We start from the raw sequence: 19,610 nt of genomic DNA, 5'->3' as shown, positions 1-19,610 counted from the left end.
AGGGAGCTGTACGGTTGCCAAGACAACCTTGGGCCCTCTGAAGGATCGGAGCCTTTGGAGCCTTGCCTGTGGCAGGGCTCCATGGGAACATAGTGATCCCCCATAAATTCTCCCCATCAATGTTAAAGGGGTTGTCTGGGTTCATGGCTGTACTCAGATATCGCCTCTTCTGTAATCACTTATTATGTATGAGAGGAGCATCGGAGCATTTCCTTTTTCCGATGCTCCCCTTTGATTCGCTGCATCATGCAGTGCGAGCCCCTGTTTGTTGTGAGCAGGTAACTTACTGTGCTTCATAACACTATGCTAGGCGGAGGCAGTTAACTCAGTGATGTCACGACATAGCTAGGCGGTGTATAGCGATGCCCTAGGCTCTTTTCGGGGTGGGTACTACTATGCAAAGTAGAATAGTACCCACCTCCTATAGAGACTATGGCAGCACTATACATCGACTATCTGTGCCGTTAATGTCACCGGGCTCACTGCTAGCAGGAAGCCTCTGCCTAGCACAGTGTTGTGAAGCCCAGTATGTCACTGGCTCACAACAAACAGCGACTTGCTCTGCGCAATGCAGTGAGGCAAAGGGGAACATCGGAGCAAGGAAATGCTCCGATGCTCCTCTCATACATATTAAGTTAATACAGAAGAGGTGATATCCGGGTTCAGCCCTGAACCGAACCCGGACAACCTCTTTAAATCTTTGCAGTCTATGTGAGAAGCAATCCAATGATCACATGTTAAAATCCCCTAGGAGTACTTAAAATAAGTGTCACAAAAAGTAGAAAGAAGTTTTTATTGATTTATTTATATTTTTTAAATATTTTTAAAAATCTAAAATTACAGCACAGGCTGTTGTCTCTAGAAGAAATCAGAAGGAAAATTTGGAATTTACTGTAAGAATATTTTACACTGACAACCAGGAAGTATCATCTTACAGTCTATAGCAGTGATGGAGAACCTTTTAGAGACCAAGTGACCAAACTGCACACGAAAACCCACGTATTTATCGCAAAGTGCCAACACAGCAATTTAGCATGAATACTAAAGGCCAATATAGTATAACTTCCATGTACTTTATTATTTAGCTATAATAGCCTGCCTACATTCAGTGAACTGCCTGTGCTGTTCATAGAGCGCCCTGCTGATGAATGACGGGAAAAGTCTAAGGCACGTTGGTACACCATAGAGTTTTTCCAGGGCATGGGTGCCCATAGAGAAGGCTCTGAGTGCCGTATCTGGCACCCGTGCCATAGATTCGCCATCACTGGTCTATAGTGTACACAAGGGTATTGTATTAAAGGGGGTATTGTATTAAATTAGCTGCTTAACTAGAGAAAGGTGAAGCTGGGTGTACACCTCAGATTAACTGATCTGCCAGGCTGTTCCAGCAGAGATAAGCCTACCGGAGTTCACTGGATCCGACCTAACCGGATACTGCTGTTCACCTCTGAACCTCATTGACTTTTACGGGATCCATCCGGTTTCCGGCATGAGTGCTGGGTTTCGGACAGCCAAAAACCGCTGCATGGACCATTTTTTGTTAATCCAAAACCCTGCACTCATACCAGACAGATCACCACTGGATCCCATTATACTCAGTGGGTTCCAGCAGTGAACAGCTGTATCCGGCTAGGTTCTCAGCCTGTCGGATCAGTTAAAAGGAGGCTTGAACCAATGCAGAGGATGAAAAAACTGTGAGGTCTAATTCATATTCAAAAGACAATAGTTTGACCTATCATCCAAAAGCTACAGATATAGAGGGTTTTCTAAAATAGTATTAACTTGCCTAACTTAATGGTTGACCACATGAAGATTCTGAATGCATCAATTGAATAGTCATAAGTTCTGACTATTTGAATAGTTTGGCTTGTTAGGATTTTCAACCATGCATGTGCAGGTGTCCCATTCCCAAATGAAAATGTTAACTTGGTTAAATTATAACTATCCCAAAAAAAGGATAGAGGCACATTCCCCAGAAAGGTATAGGCTGATTTCTCTATTGCATGGACAAATAAGCATTTTCACCAGTATACTGACTAAGCGGTTGAACTCTGTAATCAGATATCTCATTTCAGAGGAAGGACCATTTTGGCTTTAATAATTAAGGGATGCCACTCGGAGGATAATTGATCTTGTGGACTGGGCAGGAAGAGGGAGTAGCCCCAGTGCACTCTTAGGGTGGGTTCACACTAGCGTTAGGGATTCCGTTATGGCTTCCCGTTATAACATGGTTATAACGGAAAATAACGGAATCCATAAGACGGAAGGACGGATCCGTTCTTCTGCTCATAGACTTGTATAGTGACGGAATGCAAAACAGAAGCCTTTAAAAGGCATTCAGTTTGCTTTCCGTCCTAATAGAAGTCTATGGGAATCAAAACGGATCCGTCTGGGTCCCGTTATGCAAGACGGAAAACAAAGTCCTGTCGACAGGACTTTGTTTTTCGTCTTGCATAAAAGGACCCAGACGGATTCGTTATGCTTTCCCATAGACTTCTATTAGGACGGAAAGCAAACGGAATGCCTTTTAAAGGCTTCCGTTTTGCATTCTGTCTGGGCATTCCGTTATTTTCCATTATAACTATGTTATAACGGAAAGCCATAACGGAATCCATAACGCTAGTGTGAACCCACCCTTACCTTTACAAGCAGAGAAACTGTTTACCATGCACTGGGGCTTCCTCCGAGCAGTCTTAAAGAAATATGGTCTAGAAGAACCAATTATTAATGCAATTCTTACATTTTATTCTAGGCTCAATGACTTGGTGCGGTACAATGGGTTCATCTCTAATGCTTTTAAAATTTCAAATGGAACAAGGTAAGGCTTGTATCCTTGCAGTATTGGGAATAGCTGGACACTGCCAAATCTCCATTCATCATAATGGAATCCGGTGGGTTTACAGCATGAATGCCAGTTTTCTGCAGGAAAGCACTGAAAAGCATACCCGTCGGACCCCACTATATCAACTGGGATCTGGCGGTGCCCAGCTATGCCAGATACAGTAACTCTGGTAGTCTGCTCATCTGCAGGAATAGATTACTGGATTTAGGTGCAAAAGATGTGAACCTACCCTAACAGATAGAAAATGAAGAACTGTACTCACCGGAAAGCATATGAGAAAGAAATTAAAGTAAAAGTGACCACATGATGTATAATCATTACAATTGAGTCTTTTCTCCATGCGTCCATGTACAAAGTTGCATAAGTAGAGTGTGCATAAAAGCTGGCTTGGATGAGATACACAAGGGCGATTTCCTTGGGAACAGCTACTCCTGACTTCCAACCTAAACTCCACCAAAGAGAAAACGAAATTGTAAAAACGTTATCAGCAAATGAGTTGTAATTTACAGTGGGAAAATAATGCAAATAGAAAACCAGATAACACATTCATGTGACATAATTCATAAAGGTGCCATGCTTAAAGACTATGGAATTTAGTTTATTATTGCCTTTTACACAATTTGGGCTAAAAAGCATTTTTTCAATTGGTCGTTATTAAACATTTTCAACAGTTTTTGTTCTACAGCCTTCAGTTTCAAAGTATATCTGCAGACCATTTCTTTCTGCTTTACAGTTAATCTGTCAGGGAGCTACTCTGAAGGCTGAATGTGTAGCCCTTATCTCTAAACTCCTGACAGCTCATAGACACTTATTTAAGACATATTCTTACAGTCCCTAAAAGAAGTATTCATACCCCTTGAACTTTTCCACATTTTTTTCCACATTACAGTCACAAACTTAAATGTATTTTACTAGACTTTTATGTGATAGACTAACAAAAAGTAGCAAGTATGCATGAAGTAAAAAGAAAAAAAGAAAATGATACATCGTTTTTCAAAAGTTTTAATAAAAAAAAAATCTTCACATTGTGGCATGCATTTGTATTCAGCCCCCCTGAGTCAATACTTTGTTGGACCACCTTTCTCTGCAATTACAGCTGCAAATCTTTTGGGGTACTAGCTTTGCATATCTAGAGGCGGAACACACTTATTTATTCTACTCACTTATATAGCACTGACATATTCCACAGCGCTTTGCAGATATTATCATCACTCACTGTCCCCAATGGGGCTCACAATCTAAATTGCCTATCAGTAAGGCCCCTTTCACACGGGCGAGTATTCCGCGCGGATGCCATGCGTGAGTTGAACGCATTGCACCCGCACTGAATCCTGACCCATTCATTTCTATGGGGCTGTGCACACGAGCAGTGATTTTCACGCATCACTTGTGCGTTGCGTGAAAATCGCAGCATGCTCTATATTCTGCGTTTTTCACGCAACGCAGGCCCCATAGAATTGAATGGGGCTGCGTGAAAATCGCAAGCATCCGCAAGCAAGTGCGGATGCGGTGCGATTTTCACGCACGGTTGCTAGGAGACGATCGGGATGGGGACCCGATCATTATTATTTTCCCTTATAACATGGTTATAAGGGAAAATAATAGCATTCTGAATACAGAATGCATAGTAAAATAGCGCTGGAGGGGTTAAAATATATATTTTTTTATTTAACTCACCTTAATCCACTTGCTCGCGCAGCCCGGCATCTCTTCTGTCTTCATCTTAGTTGTGTGCAGGAAAAGGACCTGTGGTGACATCACTCCGGTCATCACATGATCCATCACCATGGTAAAAGATCATGTGACGGACCATGTGATGACCGGAGTGACGTCACCACAGGTCCTTTTCCTGCACACAGCTAAGATGAAGACAGAAGAGATGCCGGGCTGCGCGAGCAAGTGGATTAAGGTGAGTTAAATAAAAATTATTATTTTTTTAACCCCTCCAGCGGTATTTTACTATGCATTCTGTATTCAGAATGCTATTATTTTCCCTTATAACCATGTTATAAGGGAAAATAATACAATCTACAGAACACCGATCCCAAGCCCGAACTTCTGTGAAGAAGTTCGGGTTTGGGTACCAAACATGCGCGATTTTTTTCAAGCGAGTGAAAAACGCATTAAAATGTTTTGCACTCGCGCGGAAAAATCGTGCATGTTCCCGCAACGCACCCGCACCGCCCGTGTGAAAGAGGCCTAAGTCTTCAGAGTGTGGGAAGAAACCCACACAAACATGGGAGAACATACAAACTCCATGCAGATGTTGTACTTGGTTGGATTTGAACCCAGGACCCCAGCGCTGCAAGGCACCAGTGCTAACCACTGAGCCACTGTGCCCACACTTGGTTTCTAACTGGGGCTGAAGAGGATGTCGAAAAGGTTTACTGATGCCTCACAATAACCTAAGACATAGGGTGATTGTTGCTTACAATATATTCAAATTAGAGCTAAAAGTGACTTTTAGGGACCTGGCAACTAAGCAGATTTTAGAAAAATAACACATTATAAATATACTGTTACATGATCATATGCCTATTCATTAATTTTAACAACATGAAAGACCACACACCAAACTTATTTCATGAAAAGGAAGATGATTGTCACAGTTGATGAATTGTATATGTGTCAAAACATTGTAAATGGTGTAGACCTCATGAAAAGTGACTAGTGATATACTAGAAATTAAGCACTAGGACTCTCTGGGTGAATTTAACTTGAAAGCTCTATGAAAGAAGCAGTGGTAAACACATTCGGCTTTCTCAAATGTGTTTTCATAAATGCATATGACAATAAAAGCTCTAATATAGAATATTGAATTGCCCAAAAGGGGAATGGAGGAGGCTACTAAGAGGCACAGTATTTTCCAATATCTGTCCAGACATCAACCAGCGATTTGCTGTCTCCAAGAGACGCATATGACTAAACAAAGATTACACATGCTGCAAAAACCATGGGTAGGTTATTCTGTGCACTCAGCCTTCTCCGCATATTCTAGGGGAGTTAGCATACTAGTACATAAGAACATTAGATTTGAATGCTTCAAGGAATATATAGACGGGGAGGGTAGGTTTGCTTGTATACACTGTGCTATTAATGGTGTACAATTAGTGTTGGCGACAATATATATTCCACCGTCATATACGGTAGTCCCTCTGCGGATGGTTCTGGAGTTTATGGCAACGTTTCCTGACCTACCGACACTCATAGTTGGTGATTTCAACACTGTGATAAATGAAGACTTAGATAGATGCAGAGCGGTGCTGGGGGTGGGGGGTGTTGCAGAAACCTCTTTTGGTAGATTGTTAAGGGAGGTGGGACTATTGGATGTATGGAGAGAGACACATCCCAGTGATAAATGTTATTCCTGCTGCTCTTCCACATATATAACTCTCTCTAGATTGGATATGGGTCTAGTAAATGCCAGGATGTATTCTTATATGGGGAATGCAGAATACTTGCCTAGGTCGGTGTCTGACCATTCTCTGTTTAAGGTAGAACTGGTAAATATACCAGGGAATAAATGTTGGCGGCTTAATGCCTTCTGGCTCACTCTAATGGGAGATAATATGGAAGTGATTACACAGTTACAAGAATATTTTAAACAGAATGAGGGAACGGCATCTATACATACAGTATGGGAGGCTATGAAAGCCTTTCTTAGGGGACTCTTAATAAAATCGATATGTAGGATTAAATCCAAGTCTAAGGAAAAGGATATACAAACGCACGATAATATGCGAGCAATGGAGGAAGCATTTGCGTCTAATCCTTCCGTAGAAAATAGTAATAAACTGAGAATTGCACAGGAAGAATTTAGGTGCTATCTGCTTCAGCTATCAGAAAGAAAACGGGTCTTTTATAAACAGCAGTTCTTTGCAGAAGGGGAAAGGTCAGGGCATATGTTATCAATGATCTCCAAGGCACAGCGGGGCTCCTCGTGCATTACAGGATTGATAGACTCGGGGGGGAATACTTAGGAAAAACACTAGCCAGATCCTTATAATATTGGAAACGTTTTATGCGTCGCTATACGAGTCTAAAATAACGTGTTCTGATGTAGATATAGGAAATTTCTTGCGAGAAGCTGACTTTATCACGTGAAGACTGTGAGTCACTTGATGCCCCCATACAACTTGAAGAACTACAGGAAGCGGTGAGATCTATGGCAAACGATAAAGCACCAGGGTTGGACTGTCTCCCTGTGGAGATTTATAAGAATTTCGCGGACACACTTCTACCTGAATTGCTTAAAGTACCGTATTTAATTATTCCCTTGAAAAAGGTAATTTACCTGCCTCCATGCAGGAAGCATTAATTGTAGTTATACCCAAACCAGGCAAGGACCCACAGTTGCCGGACTCTTAACGACCCATATCGCTGCTATCGGTAGATGTTAAAATACTTGCAAAGGTCTTGGCCATGCGTCTTTCCAAATTAATATTGTCCATCGTACATTCGGATCAGACGGGATTTATGCCCCAAAAATCCACGGCGATAAATATTAGGAGGGTGTTTGCTAGCCTACAGGTACCAGGCAGATAATATGGGAGACAGGGCGATCTTCTCTTTAGACGCGGCCAAGGCCTTCGATAGCATAGAGTGGAGATTCTTGTGGAGGACATTGGATCATATGGGATTTGGACAGACATTCATCTCGTGGGTAAAGGTTCTTTACTCTAGCCCTAAAGCGTGTATCAGGGCGAATGGAGGTGTGTCTGCGAAATTTCAACTCCGAAGGGGCACCCGTCAGGGATGTCTCCTGTCGCCGATGCTGTTTGCATTGGCAATAGAACCACTTGCGGCCACGATTCGTAAAGCCCATGACATACAAGGATTCAGATATGGTGGAGTACATAACAAAGTGGCTCTGTATGCAGATGACACACTGCTGTTTTTAGGAGACACTGAACAATCTTTGTCCGCAGCGATGAAGGTCATTGATAAGTTTGGCCAACTTTCCGGTTTGACAATTAACTGGTATTAATGCTGATAGATAATCAACCCAAATCGCAAGTGTTGGTAGAGAGTCGGATTCCCTGTGAGGAGAGGATTAAATATCTGGGTATACATATCTCACCCAACATTAGAGAATTTAAAGATATGAATCTTGTTCCACTGTTGAATAAATTTAGGGATAAATCTAAAGCCTGGTGCAAATTATATCTATCTGTAGTGGGGAGGGCGAATTTGATAAAAATGATAATGATGCCGCAGCTCTTATATATTCTGCATAATTCTCCAGTCTGGTTACCTAGGGACAAATTTGGGAAAATGAATACAATATTCAGAGAATTAATTTGGCGTAGGGGGTCAACCCAGAATAAAATTAGAAACATTGCAGTGCGGAAGGGGGCTTGGCGATACCGAACCCCTGGATATATTATTTAGCTGCTCAGTGTCAACACTTCAAGGGCTGGCTAGACCCTGAGTCTACGGACATGACTAGCCAGATTTTGAGGTCAGAGTTGCAAGGACAGGATATTATGATATTACTGGAGGAAGCGGACATAAGAACTGAACGGCTATCTAGCTCTCTGCGACGTGCAATGTATACAGTATGGAACAAGGTAAAACAACTTAGAGGGATCAGTGGACTTACGTTGAATACCCCTCTATGGGGAAACCCGACGATGCCATAATTTAGCTCCCTGGAAGGGTTTGAGGATTGGAGGAGAAAGGGGGTGTTGCGTGTGGAACATTTATTAGAAGGGGGGGGGGTTTTCGAACATTTAATACTTTGCGAGACATATTTGGTATTCCCAAAGCACACTTTTATAAGTATCTGCAAATAAGACATGCATATGACACTATGATTAAAAATGGCTCCATGATACCACAACGCGATATGGCGCTTCAACTTACTCTCTCTAGAGGAGAGAAGAAAGGGTTAATTTCCGCACTGTATGGACTTCTGTTGGATAAACAACTAGAATTCCACCCGCTATCCAGAATGCGTAGATGGGAGCGAGATATAGGTGAGATCTCAAAAGATCAATGGGAAGACATATTGGAAGCAATACCTCTATCATCTTTAAGTGAGGGAGGGAAACTCTCGCAATTATTCATAGTCTATAGAGTGTACAAGACGCCAATATTTTTATACCGTCTAGGGTATAGATCAGATGCTATGTGCCCGAGGTGTTCAGTAGACTCTGCAGTTATGTTATGGCAATGCACATATGTTATGGCAATGTATAGCATTATCACGGTTCTGGGAAAAAGTGCTGGAAAGCGTAGAAAACGCGTACAGGGTACAAATACCAAAGGACCCGAAGGTCTGTATCTTGGAATATACTACAGAACTGACCACTGATAATGTAATTTAGATAGCGATAGGGCGTCTTTTAAATGTGGCGAGAAAGTTGGTGGCGCAACATTGGATACAAGCTGAGCCGCCGAGGTTTAATGAATATATAACCAAGGTTAATACCATGCTCTCATATGAAAGGATTATCTTCCAGAAAAGAGGATGTCCCGCCAAATTTGATAAATTGTGGGAACCTTGGAGGGAATACGTAACTTCTACAATGAATGATAGATAGAACAACCGGCACTGGAATGGGGGGGGGGGGGGGGATGGGGGGAGGTTGAACAATTATATTGTAAATTTGTGTATTAGTGATATTGAACAGCAAGGGATGATCTATGCCATTAATATGTGCATTGCCTTAATTGTAAATTGAAAATTGAATAATGTAATGTTTATCAAAATGTTCAATAAAAAAGATCTGAGACAAGAAGTGGAAGCTGTTCTTCTTCCACTAACCTTTGTTGCAAAATATAAATATCAGAGTGCCACTGTTGTCTCTACTCACAAATCTGGCAGCCTCTTAAAAGACCCTGAGTACGCAACATGTGTCCCTGATGAGCTGCTACTGCCTGAGCTCGAAATAACACATACTCCCTGCTGTGGTGGTCTGGTGCATGATGTAATCATTGACCACTTCACACTGCTTATACAGATGGTCCAGCATATGCAGGTTGGAATTACAGCGAGTTGGAAAGTTGTAGATCAAGCAGTGTAAAAGGCAAACCATTCTGTCACTGCAGTCCAGGATGGCATTCTTAGCCATATAAGAATGGCTGGAATATGCAGACACTCTCCTGAACATAGTCAGCATCTTCTGTAAGGCACCAAATGTTTTTAAAAAAACGTTACACTCACAAATCTATCACATGTGCCATACAAGGCATGTGTTATATTCCTCAAATGCAGTGTAGCCATGATGCTTTTGCCATTGTCTCTGACTACGCTACCCAGTTGTAGTGGTCAGGGGGATCCAAAGAAAAATGTGCTGCTTGATGCAGAACAGCAACTGATCCGCTGTGTGGCCTCTCTTGCCCAGGTTCATCGGGTATAAAACAGCATGGCAACGTTACAATTCATATATGAAAGGAGGGAGGGGGAGTGGGAGTACCTCTCTCCCCTGTTGCTGTTTGGGGTGGGAGGATGTCCATTGAGGAGAAGGTGGATTAGAAACTGGAGTCAGAACCAAAACTACCAAACCAAGGAGGTGTCAGAAGCATGGATTTGTTGCGGGGGTGCATCATCGTCACAGCAAACACCTGCCCCAGTGGGCTATGGAAGACATGTACTGTCCCTGGAGTAATTGCTGCTGTATGGATCAATGGTTGTGAACACCTTGCTACACAGTGACAATTCCAAGGAGCAACCCATGTTCTACACCACGTAAGAGTACAAGGCAGAGACAGCTTTTTTTTTTTTTAAATAATGGTGGCTAGGTATCCTTTATTGAGGCTAAATGCATTCTCCACTGTCTTTTATTGTCACTGGTTTAGAGGGAGCGGAGGGCTTCTGTAAGCAATCCAGCTCTACACATGAACTGTAACTAACTGCTGTGGTTCTTAGGACAGCCTTTTGCTCTACATCCAGAATCGGCGCTAGGTCCAATCCCACCTGTTAACTCTCCGATTGCCGGAGACTGTGACTGTGGCGTGATCAAAGATGATTTCCCCCTCTGATTGGGTCCCAGTGATCTGATTGGAGAATGGGCAAGCATGTTGCAGTCAGACCTGGGACCTAGAAAGCACTCCAGTACTCTAGGTTCAGTAATCGTACTATTATGGGCACACTAGTGTTGCCCTAGCCATAGTCTCTGCTATAGAGATACAGAGCATAATATATTAGCATACAGGAGCATAGCAAAACATTCTAAGTATAAAATAATTTTGTAAGACTGAAATTCTTTAATGGGATTATAAAAATATATTAAAACAATTGAATAAATTTAAAAAAAGCTTGCACAAATAATAAAAAAACACGCCGTTATTTTTCATAAAATACATTTTATTGCACATACTTTATACAAGAGCAAAAAAAACACTTATTAGGTATCCACACAACAACAAAAAAAAACTGAACAACTAATTTAACAGGTTATTCAGTGTGAAATATGTACATAAAGTAAAAAACGAAATGTCAAAAACAGCAATTTATAAGTACCCTCAAACATAACCAAAATCCAATGTCTCATGCATAAAACTAGACCTTATACAGCCATGTCGATGAAAAAAACAAAACAGTTATGATTGCTTAAACACTGAGAAAAATTAGCAGTTTTTTAAGGAGCGAAAGGCAGTGGAATCGATGTAGGGCATGAAGGATTTCTGCCGCAGTTCTTCACTTCAGAGGCTGCAGACCAACTGAGCAAGCGCAGAGACCTGTCTGTCATCTTGCACCGTCGCCAAATCTCCTTGTCTCAGTGCTTGCTCACTTGGAATCTGTGCTGTTTAAAGCACAGCAGGAGATCCACTGAGCAAGCACTGATACCGGGAGACATGGAGCAGGTGCGAGAAGACAGGTCTCAGCACTTGCTCACTTGGAATAGGCGCTGCTTGGAGGGCAGCCGCCAGCAGGAGATCCACTGAGCAAGCTCCAAAATCAAGAGACATAGCGCAGGCGCAAGCAGACTGCCCTGTCAATCCAGGGGAAGGGGAAAGAACTGAAGCTGAAGGGGTGTAACAAACTGGTGCCCCAAGGGCTCTAGCCAGTCCCTCGGTGCTCCGATTAGGCCATTTACATATGAATAAAAATACAGTTTTCTTAGCAATGGGGCAATGGACAGTGTATCATTTTTATTTGCATGATCAACCCTACCAGGGTGTATGTCTGGTTTAATAGGGTTGATCATGCTGACAGATGTTATTTGTGCGTATAGATTCTCTTTCTTTTGGTTTTTTGAAGCCTGATAAAGTTTTTCTATAACCCAAAACATTACAAAACATTACAAAAATATATACACTGTCAGTTATCAGCTGCACCATATTGCGTCTTTCAGACGTGAGTGTCCAGTGCGGAAAACACACTCTGTGTGGGAGCCTGATTTCCCGTTAAGGACACTGCTGGTTTCACAGGATCGCACTGGCATTATAATGATTTATAATATTTATGCCTCTCCCTGACCTTGCATCTACTAAATTATACTGATAGCATTAAAGGGGTTATCCAATTTCTCAAACCCCCACCCATGTGTCGGGCCCCTCACAGGTAATATACTTACCCCACTTCCGCCGCTGCTCCTGGTCCCTGCACCGTCGCTGCTGCTTCTCCCTGTACACGGATAAAAACATCTGGTGTCGGGGGAAGCAGCCAATGGCAGGCAGGGACGGTGACGAGCCTCCCTAGCATCGCGGGTGATGCTAGGGAGGCTCGTCCCAGTCCACGCCTGCCTTTGGCTGCTCCCCCCAACACCGGATGTTTTCATCCGTGTACAGGCGAAGAAGCAGCAGTGGCGGTGTGGGGACCAGGAGCGGCTCAGGGAGCGGGGTAAGAATATTACCTCTGAGGGGCCCGACACATGTGTTTTTTTTATTTTTTTATTGGATAACTCCGTTAAGTCAGTATAAGGCCTCTTGCACACGACCGTATGGCTTTTTCAGTATTTTGCGGACCGCAAAAAATATGGATGACATCCGTGTGCATTCTGTTTTTTGTGGAACGGAACAGCTGGCCCCTGATAGAACAGCACTATCCTTGTACGTTATGCGGACAATAATAGGACATGTTCTATCTTTGAACGGAAAAACGGAAATACGGAAACGGAATGCATACGGAGTACATTTTTTTTTTTGTGGAACCATTGAAATGAATGGTTCCGTATATACACTGTATACGCAACGCAAAAAACGGCGCGCAAATGGAAAAAAAAATGGTTGTGTGAAAGAGGTCTAATTCTGTAGAAGCAAGGTCATGCAGAAAAAACAGCATTATAAGGGGTTGGTTCACACGACCGTATGTCGTTTTGCGGGCCGTTTTTCCCGGATCTGTTTTTCCTTCAGTAATGTTTCCGGTTCCGTATGTGTTCCGTTTTTTTTGTGCGGACCCATTGCCTTGAATGGAGCCACGGAACATGATTTGCGGGCAATAAGGCTCCATTCACACGTCCGTGTGTGTTTTGTGGATCCGCAAAACACAGACACCGGCAATGTGCGTTCCGCACTTTGCGGACCGCACATCGCCGGCACTTAATAGAAAATGCCTAATCTTGTCCGCAATTGCGGACAAGAATAGGACATGTTCCATTTTTTTCGGGAACGGAATTGCGGACCCGGAAGTGTGGATCCGCAGTTCCGGATCCGGGAAGCACATAGTGCGGCCCCCATAGAAATGAATGGGTCCGCAATTCCGTTCCGCAAAATGCGGAACAGAATTGTGGACGTGTGAATGGAGCCTTATAGGACATGTTCTATATTTGAACGGAACAGAAAAACAGAAATATGGAAACGGAATGCATACGGAGTACATTCAGTTTTTTTGCAGAACCATTGAAATGAATAGTTCTGTATACGGACCGTATGCGGAACGCAAAAACGACCCGTATACGGAACGCAAAACACGTTTGTGTGAACTAGCCCTAAATCATTATAAGGGATCGTTCACATGAACGTGTGCTGCCCGTTGCCGTATTGCGTACCGCATCCGCGGATCCGAAATACACGGGCACCGTTCCGTGTACATTCCGCATCACGGATGCGGACCCAATCACTTCAATGGGTCCGCAAATCCGGACATGCGGAACACTACAGAAGCACTACGGAGTGCTTCTTGGGGTTCCGTTCCGTGCCTCCGCCCTGCAAAAAAATAGAACATGCTCTATCTTTTTGCGGAACTGAGGGATCGCGGACCCATTCAAGTGAATGGGTCCACGATACCCATGCGGCTGCCCCACAGACGGTGCCCGTGCATTGCGGACCGCAAGGCGGACCCTAAGGCTGTGCAATCCTGTGAAATCAGCGGGAAATCAGACTCCTACAAGGAACATGTTTTCCACACTGGACACTCTCATCTGAAAGAGGCCATACACTCAGTAAAGTCTATGTGAAGGATCGGAACTCCTCGAGGGCTGTTGCATTTCTTGTGAAGGAATCACCTACCACTGCATGATCACTGGTGAACTCTTCTACGAAGGGTGTCAAATGATATTTGAAACTATTCAAGGCAACACCTTTTCTGCCAAGAGCACAGGTCTGACAGCTGTCCAGCCATTCACACAATGCTTTTGATACAAGAATGACGTGAACGATGAGTCACAGTTGACTTGCGGCATATCACGGTGAGTTTCTATCTTTTAAGTGCCAGATGTCATGGACACTTGACCACAACAGCCGTGCTGCGTGGGAAAGAGGATTCTTAAATGGAACATGTCACCATGAAAATGCAATATAAGATAAAGGCTGCTTGTTATAGAGCAGGAGATTGATAGATAGCTTAATGGGAAAAGATTTAGTATAACTTGGAGTTAATTCATGTAAGTTCCTATCAATGATTGTCAGCCTTCCCTATAAGACTGTACATGCAGAGATAGCTATCAATCACTGATAGGACCACCTCCTTGACCTCAAATCCCAGAATGAGCACTGGTATCAATGAATAAATGAATCTTTTCCCATAAAACTATATTCGATCTGCTCAGCTCCTCCTGCTTTACACTATATGCAACGTGACATGTTCCCTTATCTTCCAGCTTCATTAAACATGACCACTCAACAGAAAATCAAGACATTTTGAGAAAGGAGCCAATTCTAGAAATAATGAGAACTGAGAGAATATCCACAGCACTAAAACATTTGAGGCAAATAAGGTCTGATTTATTAATCACAGAGTGTGACAGGCAAAAGTGATATAATATCCAATAATATAATTCATATTTAATCCAGAATAACTGAACATCCCTCACCTTTATCATATCTCTATGTGGAAGTTACACTGTGGTATGACATCATAGTGAAGTATAGTGTAGCATAGTGAAGAGGGTAAGGTATACTATACATTATTACATAAATCCTCTGCTCTACTTTTGGGTAGTGTAACTTTTGGTGAGAGATCATTGACTGGTAGACATTCCTCTATGACACACTCGGTACACATTTTGCCCTGTTGACAAACTTTGAGGGCGGTCGCATTATTGGACTGAGAGAAGCAGGATGGTCGTTTCGACACAATGCCCGCCATCTAGGTTGTTCTGACCTGGCTGTTAGGAGGTGCTTGAAGCAGTGGTTACGTGAGGACACACACGTGACGAACAGGCTCCGGACGTCCCAGACAGACCACCAGTAGAGAAGATAATTTGTAGCCACTGACAAGCATGAGCAGCTCCCACAATTTCATTGTCCATAATCCTGACAAAGGTGGCACCTTCAGTACACAACCCTGTCTTTGGCCAGACCATTTCCAGGTGCTTCGCAGAAGGAAATTTGGTGTCATGACACTCATTACTTGTCTTAACATTGACAGCCTGTCGTAATGTTGTGAATGAGAAACCTGGACTGCTATGGACCAGAACCATATCATCTTTAGTGACAAATCCAGGTTCTGTTTGGGATCTGACGACAGTCAGGTTCCAGTATGGAGGCCTCATGGTGAGCATTTTCATCCTCCCTTTGCTGTGGAGCGGCACATGGCCGCTACCGCTGGTTTGATGATCACATACGACAGTTGGTCTCCCCTAATAGTGATACAAAGGACACTAACAGCTAAGCGATATGCGCAGGACATCCTGCATCCATGTGTTGCCTCTCACGACAGGGCTTCCAACTAGCATTTTTTCAGCAGGATAATGCTCGTCCACACATAACAAGGGTTTCGCAGGAATGTTTCCTTAGCCTGTCCGGTCGCCAGATTTATCACCAAATTAGCATTTATGGGACCTGCTGGGACACCAGCTTCAGCATCCTACGAGTGTGCAGGATCTACAAGCCCAGCTGCAACATCTGTGGGCAAAAGTTCCACAGGATACCATAAGGAACCTCTATGTCCAACGACCAACCATATCCCATCTTGTATCCAGGCTAGAGGTGGCCCAACAAGGTACTAGATCCTCCTTTCAATTGTACAGGTTTCCCCAATAAACATATCCTCACTCTCTAATATTGTAATTACTTTCGCCCCTTAAGACGCATTCCCCCCCCCCCCAAAAAAAAGTGGGGGGAAATGCCCCAGAGTCTTATGAGGCGAATAATGGAAGCGCTCATTAGTACCAGGGGACCGGGAAGCAGTAAAGGCTCTGTACTCACCACTTTCTGGTCTTCGGCTATCAGCTGTGCTGTGGCTGTGCACAGCTTGAGGGAGCTCTTTGACCTCACACTGTGTGCGCGGTTCAATACACAGCTGGTGGCAGCAAGAGCAGGAGGGAACGTTGGAGGAGAGGACCGGCGGCTTCCAGAGCAGGAGAGGTAAGTGCTTTTTTACTTTATATGTTGAGAGGCAAATGGGGGCTGATGAGAAGCATTTGGGGGCTGATGAGAAGCATATGGGGGCTGATGAGAGGCATATGGCGGCTGATGAGAGGCATGGGGCTCTAATCTGAGGTCTGATTGGGGGTCATTCACATTGGGGTTTGAGCTGAGGTCTGATTGAGGGTCTGATCTGAGGTCTTATTGGGGTCTTATTAACATTGGGGGTCTGATTGGGGCTGTCAGCTGAGGTCTTATTAACATTGGGGGTCTGACCTGAGGTCTAATGAAAAATATTTTTTTTCTTATTGTCCTCCTCTAAAACCTAGTTGCATCTTATAGGTCGGTGTGTCTTATAGGGCAAAATATACGGTACATATATCATCATTACATTCACACATAGAAAGTTTCATTAAATTCCAACAACTCCTTCTTGGTGCATTATTTTTTTGTCAATGAGTATATATAAAAGATGTTGTGGTTCAGTTGGTATGCTGTGGCATATGAGAATATACGTCTATATACAGACAAATATATATATATACAAAACATGAACATGAAATACAACTATGAAGTCCTTGAATGACATACAGCTACTTTAACGGCTCATATAGCTTTCAGTGGTGTAATGATCACAGTCGCAGGGGATACAACTGTGACCAGACCTGGAACTGAAGTGGGGCCCGTGCCACTGCTGGCAGACTGCACTTCTCAGAAAGCCGCCAGATGGCCTTTCGCTCACATACACACCACTTCGCTGGAGTCGTGCTAATCAGCCAGTAGTGATGGAGGGTGTCAGTTGACCTTCAATATGTGCTGCCTCTCGCCTCTTGAGGGTACTGTATTTTCTGGCTATGAGGTGCTGGTCTGGTCAAGCAGTGTGACTGTTCTCTTCAGAAATCTACTGATGCGGCAGCCTTCAGGAATACTTATCTCTGATCTGTGAAGCCTATATTAAACTGAGCGAATGTCATACTGAATGTAGTTAAGGCCTCATGAACACGGACGTTTTTTTTTGTGGTCTGCAAAAACAGGTTCCGTAGTTCCGTGATCCGTGTCCGCTTTTTCTTCCGTGGGTCTTCCTTGATTTTTGGAGGATCCACGGACATGAAGGAAAAAGTCGTTTTGGTGTCCGCCTGGCCGTGCGGACCCAAACGGATCCGTCCTGACTTACAATGCAAGTCAATGGGGACGGATCCGTTTGACGTTGACACAATATGGTGCAATTGCAAACGGATCCGTCCCCCATTGACTTTCAATGTAAAGTCAGGAGTCCCTATTGTACCATCAGATCGGAGTTTTCTCCAATCCGATGGTATATTTTACCTTGAAGCGTCCCCATCACCATGGGAACGCCTCTATGTTAGAATATACCATTGGATTTGAGTTAGATCGTGAAACTCAGATCCGACAGTATATTCTAACACAGAGGCGTTCCCATAGTGATGGGGACGCTTCAAGTTAGAATATACTGAGAACTGTGTAATAACTGCCCCCTGCTGCCTGGCAGCACCCGATCTCTTACAGGGGGCTGTGATCCGCACAATTAACCCCTCAGGTGCCACACCTGAGGGGTTAATTGTGCATATCATAGCCCCCTGTAAGAGATCAGGTGCTGCCAGGCAGGAGGTGGCAGACCCCTTCCCTCCCCAGTTTTAAATTCATTGGTGGCCAGTGCGACCCCCCTCCCTCCCCTGTATTTAACTCATTGGTGGCCAGTGCGGCCCCCCCTCCCTCCCCTGTATTTAACTCATTGGTGGTCAGTGCGGCCCCCCTCCCTCCCTCCCTCCCCTCTTACAGGGGGCTATGATCCGCACAATTAACCCCTCAGGTGCGGCACCTGAGGGGTTAATTGTGCGTATCATAGCCCCCTGTAAGAGATCAGGTGCTGCCAGGCAGGAGGGGGCAGACCCCCTCCCTCCCGTTTTAAATTCCTTGGTGGCCAGTGCGGCACCCCCTCCCTCCCCTGTATTTAACTCATTGGTGGCCAGTGCGGCCCCCCTCCCTCCCCAGTATTATAATTAAGATCACCTTCCCCCATCATTGGTGGCAGCGGAGAGTTCCGATCGGAGTCCCAGTTTATTCGCTGGGGCTACGATCGATTACCATGGCAGCCAAGACGATACTGCAGTCCTGGCTGCCATGGTTACTTAGCAATAGAAGCATTATACTTACCTGCGATGTCTGTGACCGGCCAGGCGCTCCTCCTCTGGTAAGTGACAGGTCTGTGCGGCGCATTGCTTATAGCACAGACCTGTCACTTACCAGTAGGAGGAGCGCCCGGCCGGTCACAGACATCGCAGGTAAGTATAATGCTTCTAAAATTGCTAAGTAACCATGGCAGCCAGGACTGCAGTAGCGTCTTGGCTGCCATGGTAACCGATCGGAGCCCCAGCGATTAAACTGGGACTCCGATCGGAACTCTCCGCTGCCACCAATGATGGGGGAAGGTGATTTTAATTAGGGGGGGGGAGAGGGGAGGCCTCACTGGCCACCAATGATGGGGGAAGGTGATTTTAATTAGGGGGGGGGAGAGGGGAGGCCGCACTGGCCATCAATGATGGGGGAAGGTGATTTTAATTAGGGGGGGGGGAGAGGGGAGGCCGCACTCGCCACCAATGAATATAATACTGGGGAGGGAGGGGGGCCGCACTGGCCACCAATGAGTTAAATACAGGGGAGGGAGGGGGGCCGCACTGGCCACCATTGAGTTAAATACAGGGGAGGGAGGGGGGTCGCATTGGCCACCAATGAATTTAAAACTGGGGAGGGAAGGGGTCTGCCACCTCCTGCCTGGCAGCACCTGATCTCTTACAGGGGGCTATGATATGCACAATTAACCCTTCAGGTGCGGCACCTGAGGGGTTAATTGTGCGGATCACAGCCCCCTGTAAGAGATCGGGTGCTGCCAGGCAGCAGGGGGCAGTCATGTACACAGTTCGTAGTATATTCTAACTTGAAGCGTCCCCATCACTATGGGAACGCCTCTGTGTTAAAATATACTGTCGGATCTGAGTTTTCACGAAGTGAAAACTCAGATCTAAAAAGCTTTTATGCAGATGGATCAGTGGAT

General features: G+C 44.4%; 1 protein-coding gene across 1 annotated transcript in view; it reads right to left on the bottom strand.

Moving 5' to 3' along the window:
- Positions 1–19,610, bottom strand: part of CERS1 (ceramide synthase 1) — a 103,742-nt gene that overhangs the window by 31,339 nt on the left and 52,793 nt on the right. The window contains exon 3 of the mRNA XM_040420370.1: positions 3,105–3,285. Within this exon, the coding sequence (XP_040276304.1) occupies positions 3,105–3,285 (181 nt within the window). The remainder of the gene's footprint in view (positions 1–3,104; positions 3,286–19,610) is intronic.

The sequence above is a fragment of the Bufo bufo genome, chromosome 2, assembly GCF_905171765.1.
Source record: "Bufo bufo chromosome 2, aBufBuf1.1, whole genome shotgun sequence".
NCBI classification, from domain to species: domain Eukaryota; kingdom Metazoa; phylum Chordata; class Amphibia; order Anura; family Bufonidae; genus Bufo; species Bufo bufo.
This window is presented reverse-complemented; position numbering and strand designations above follow the sequence as displayed.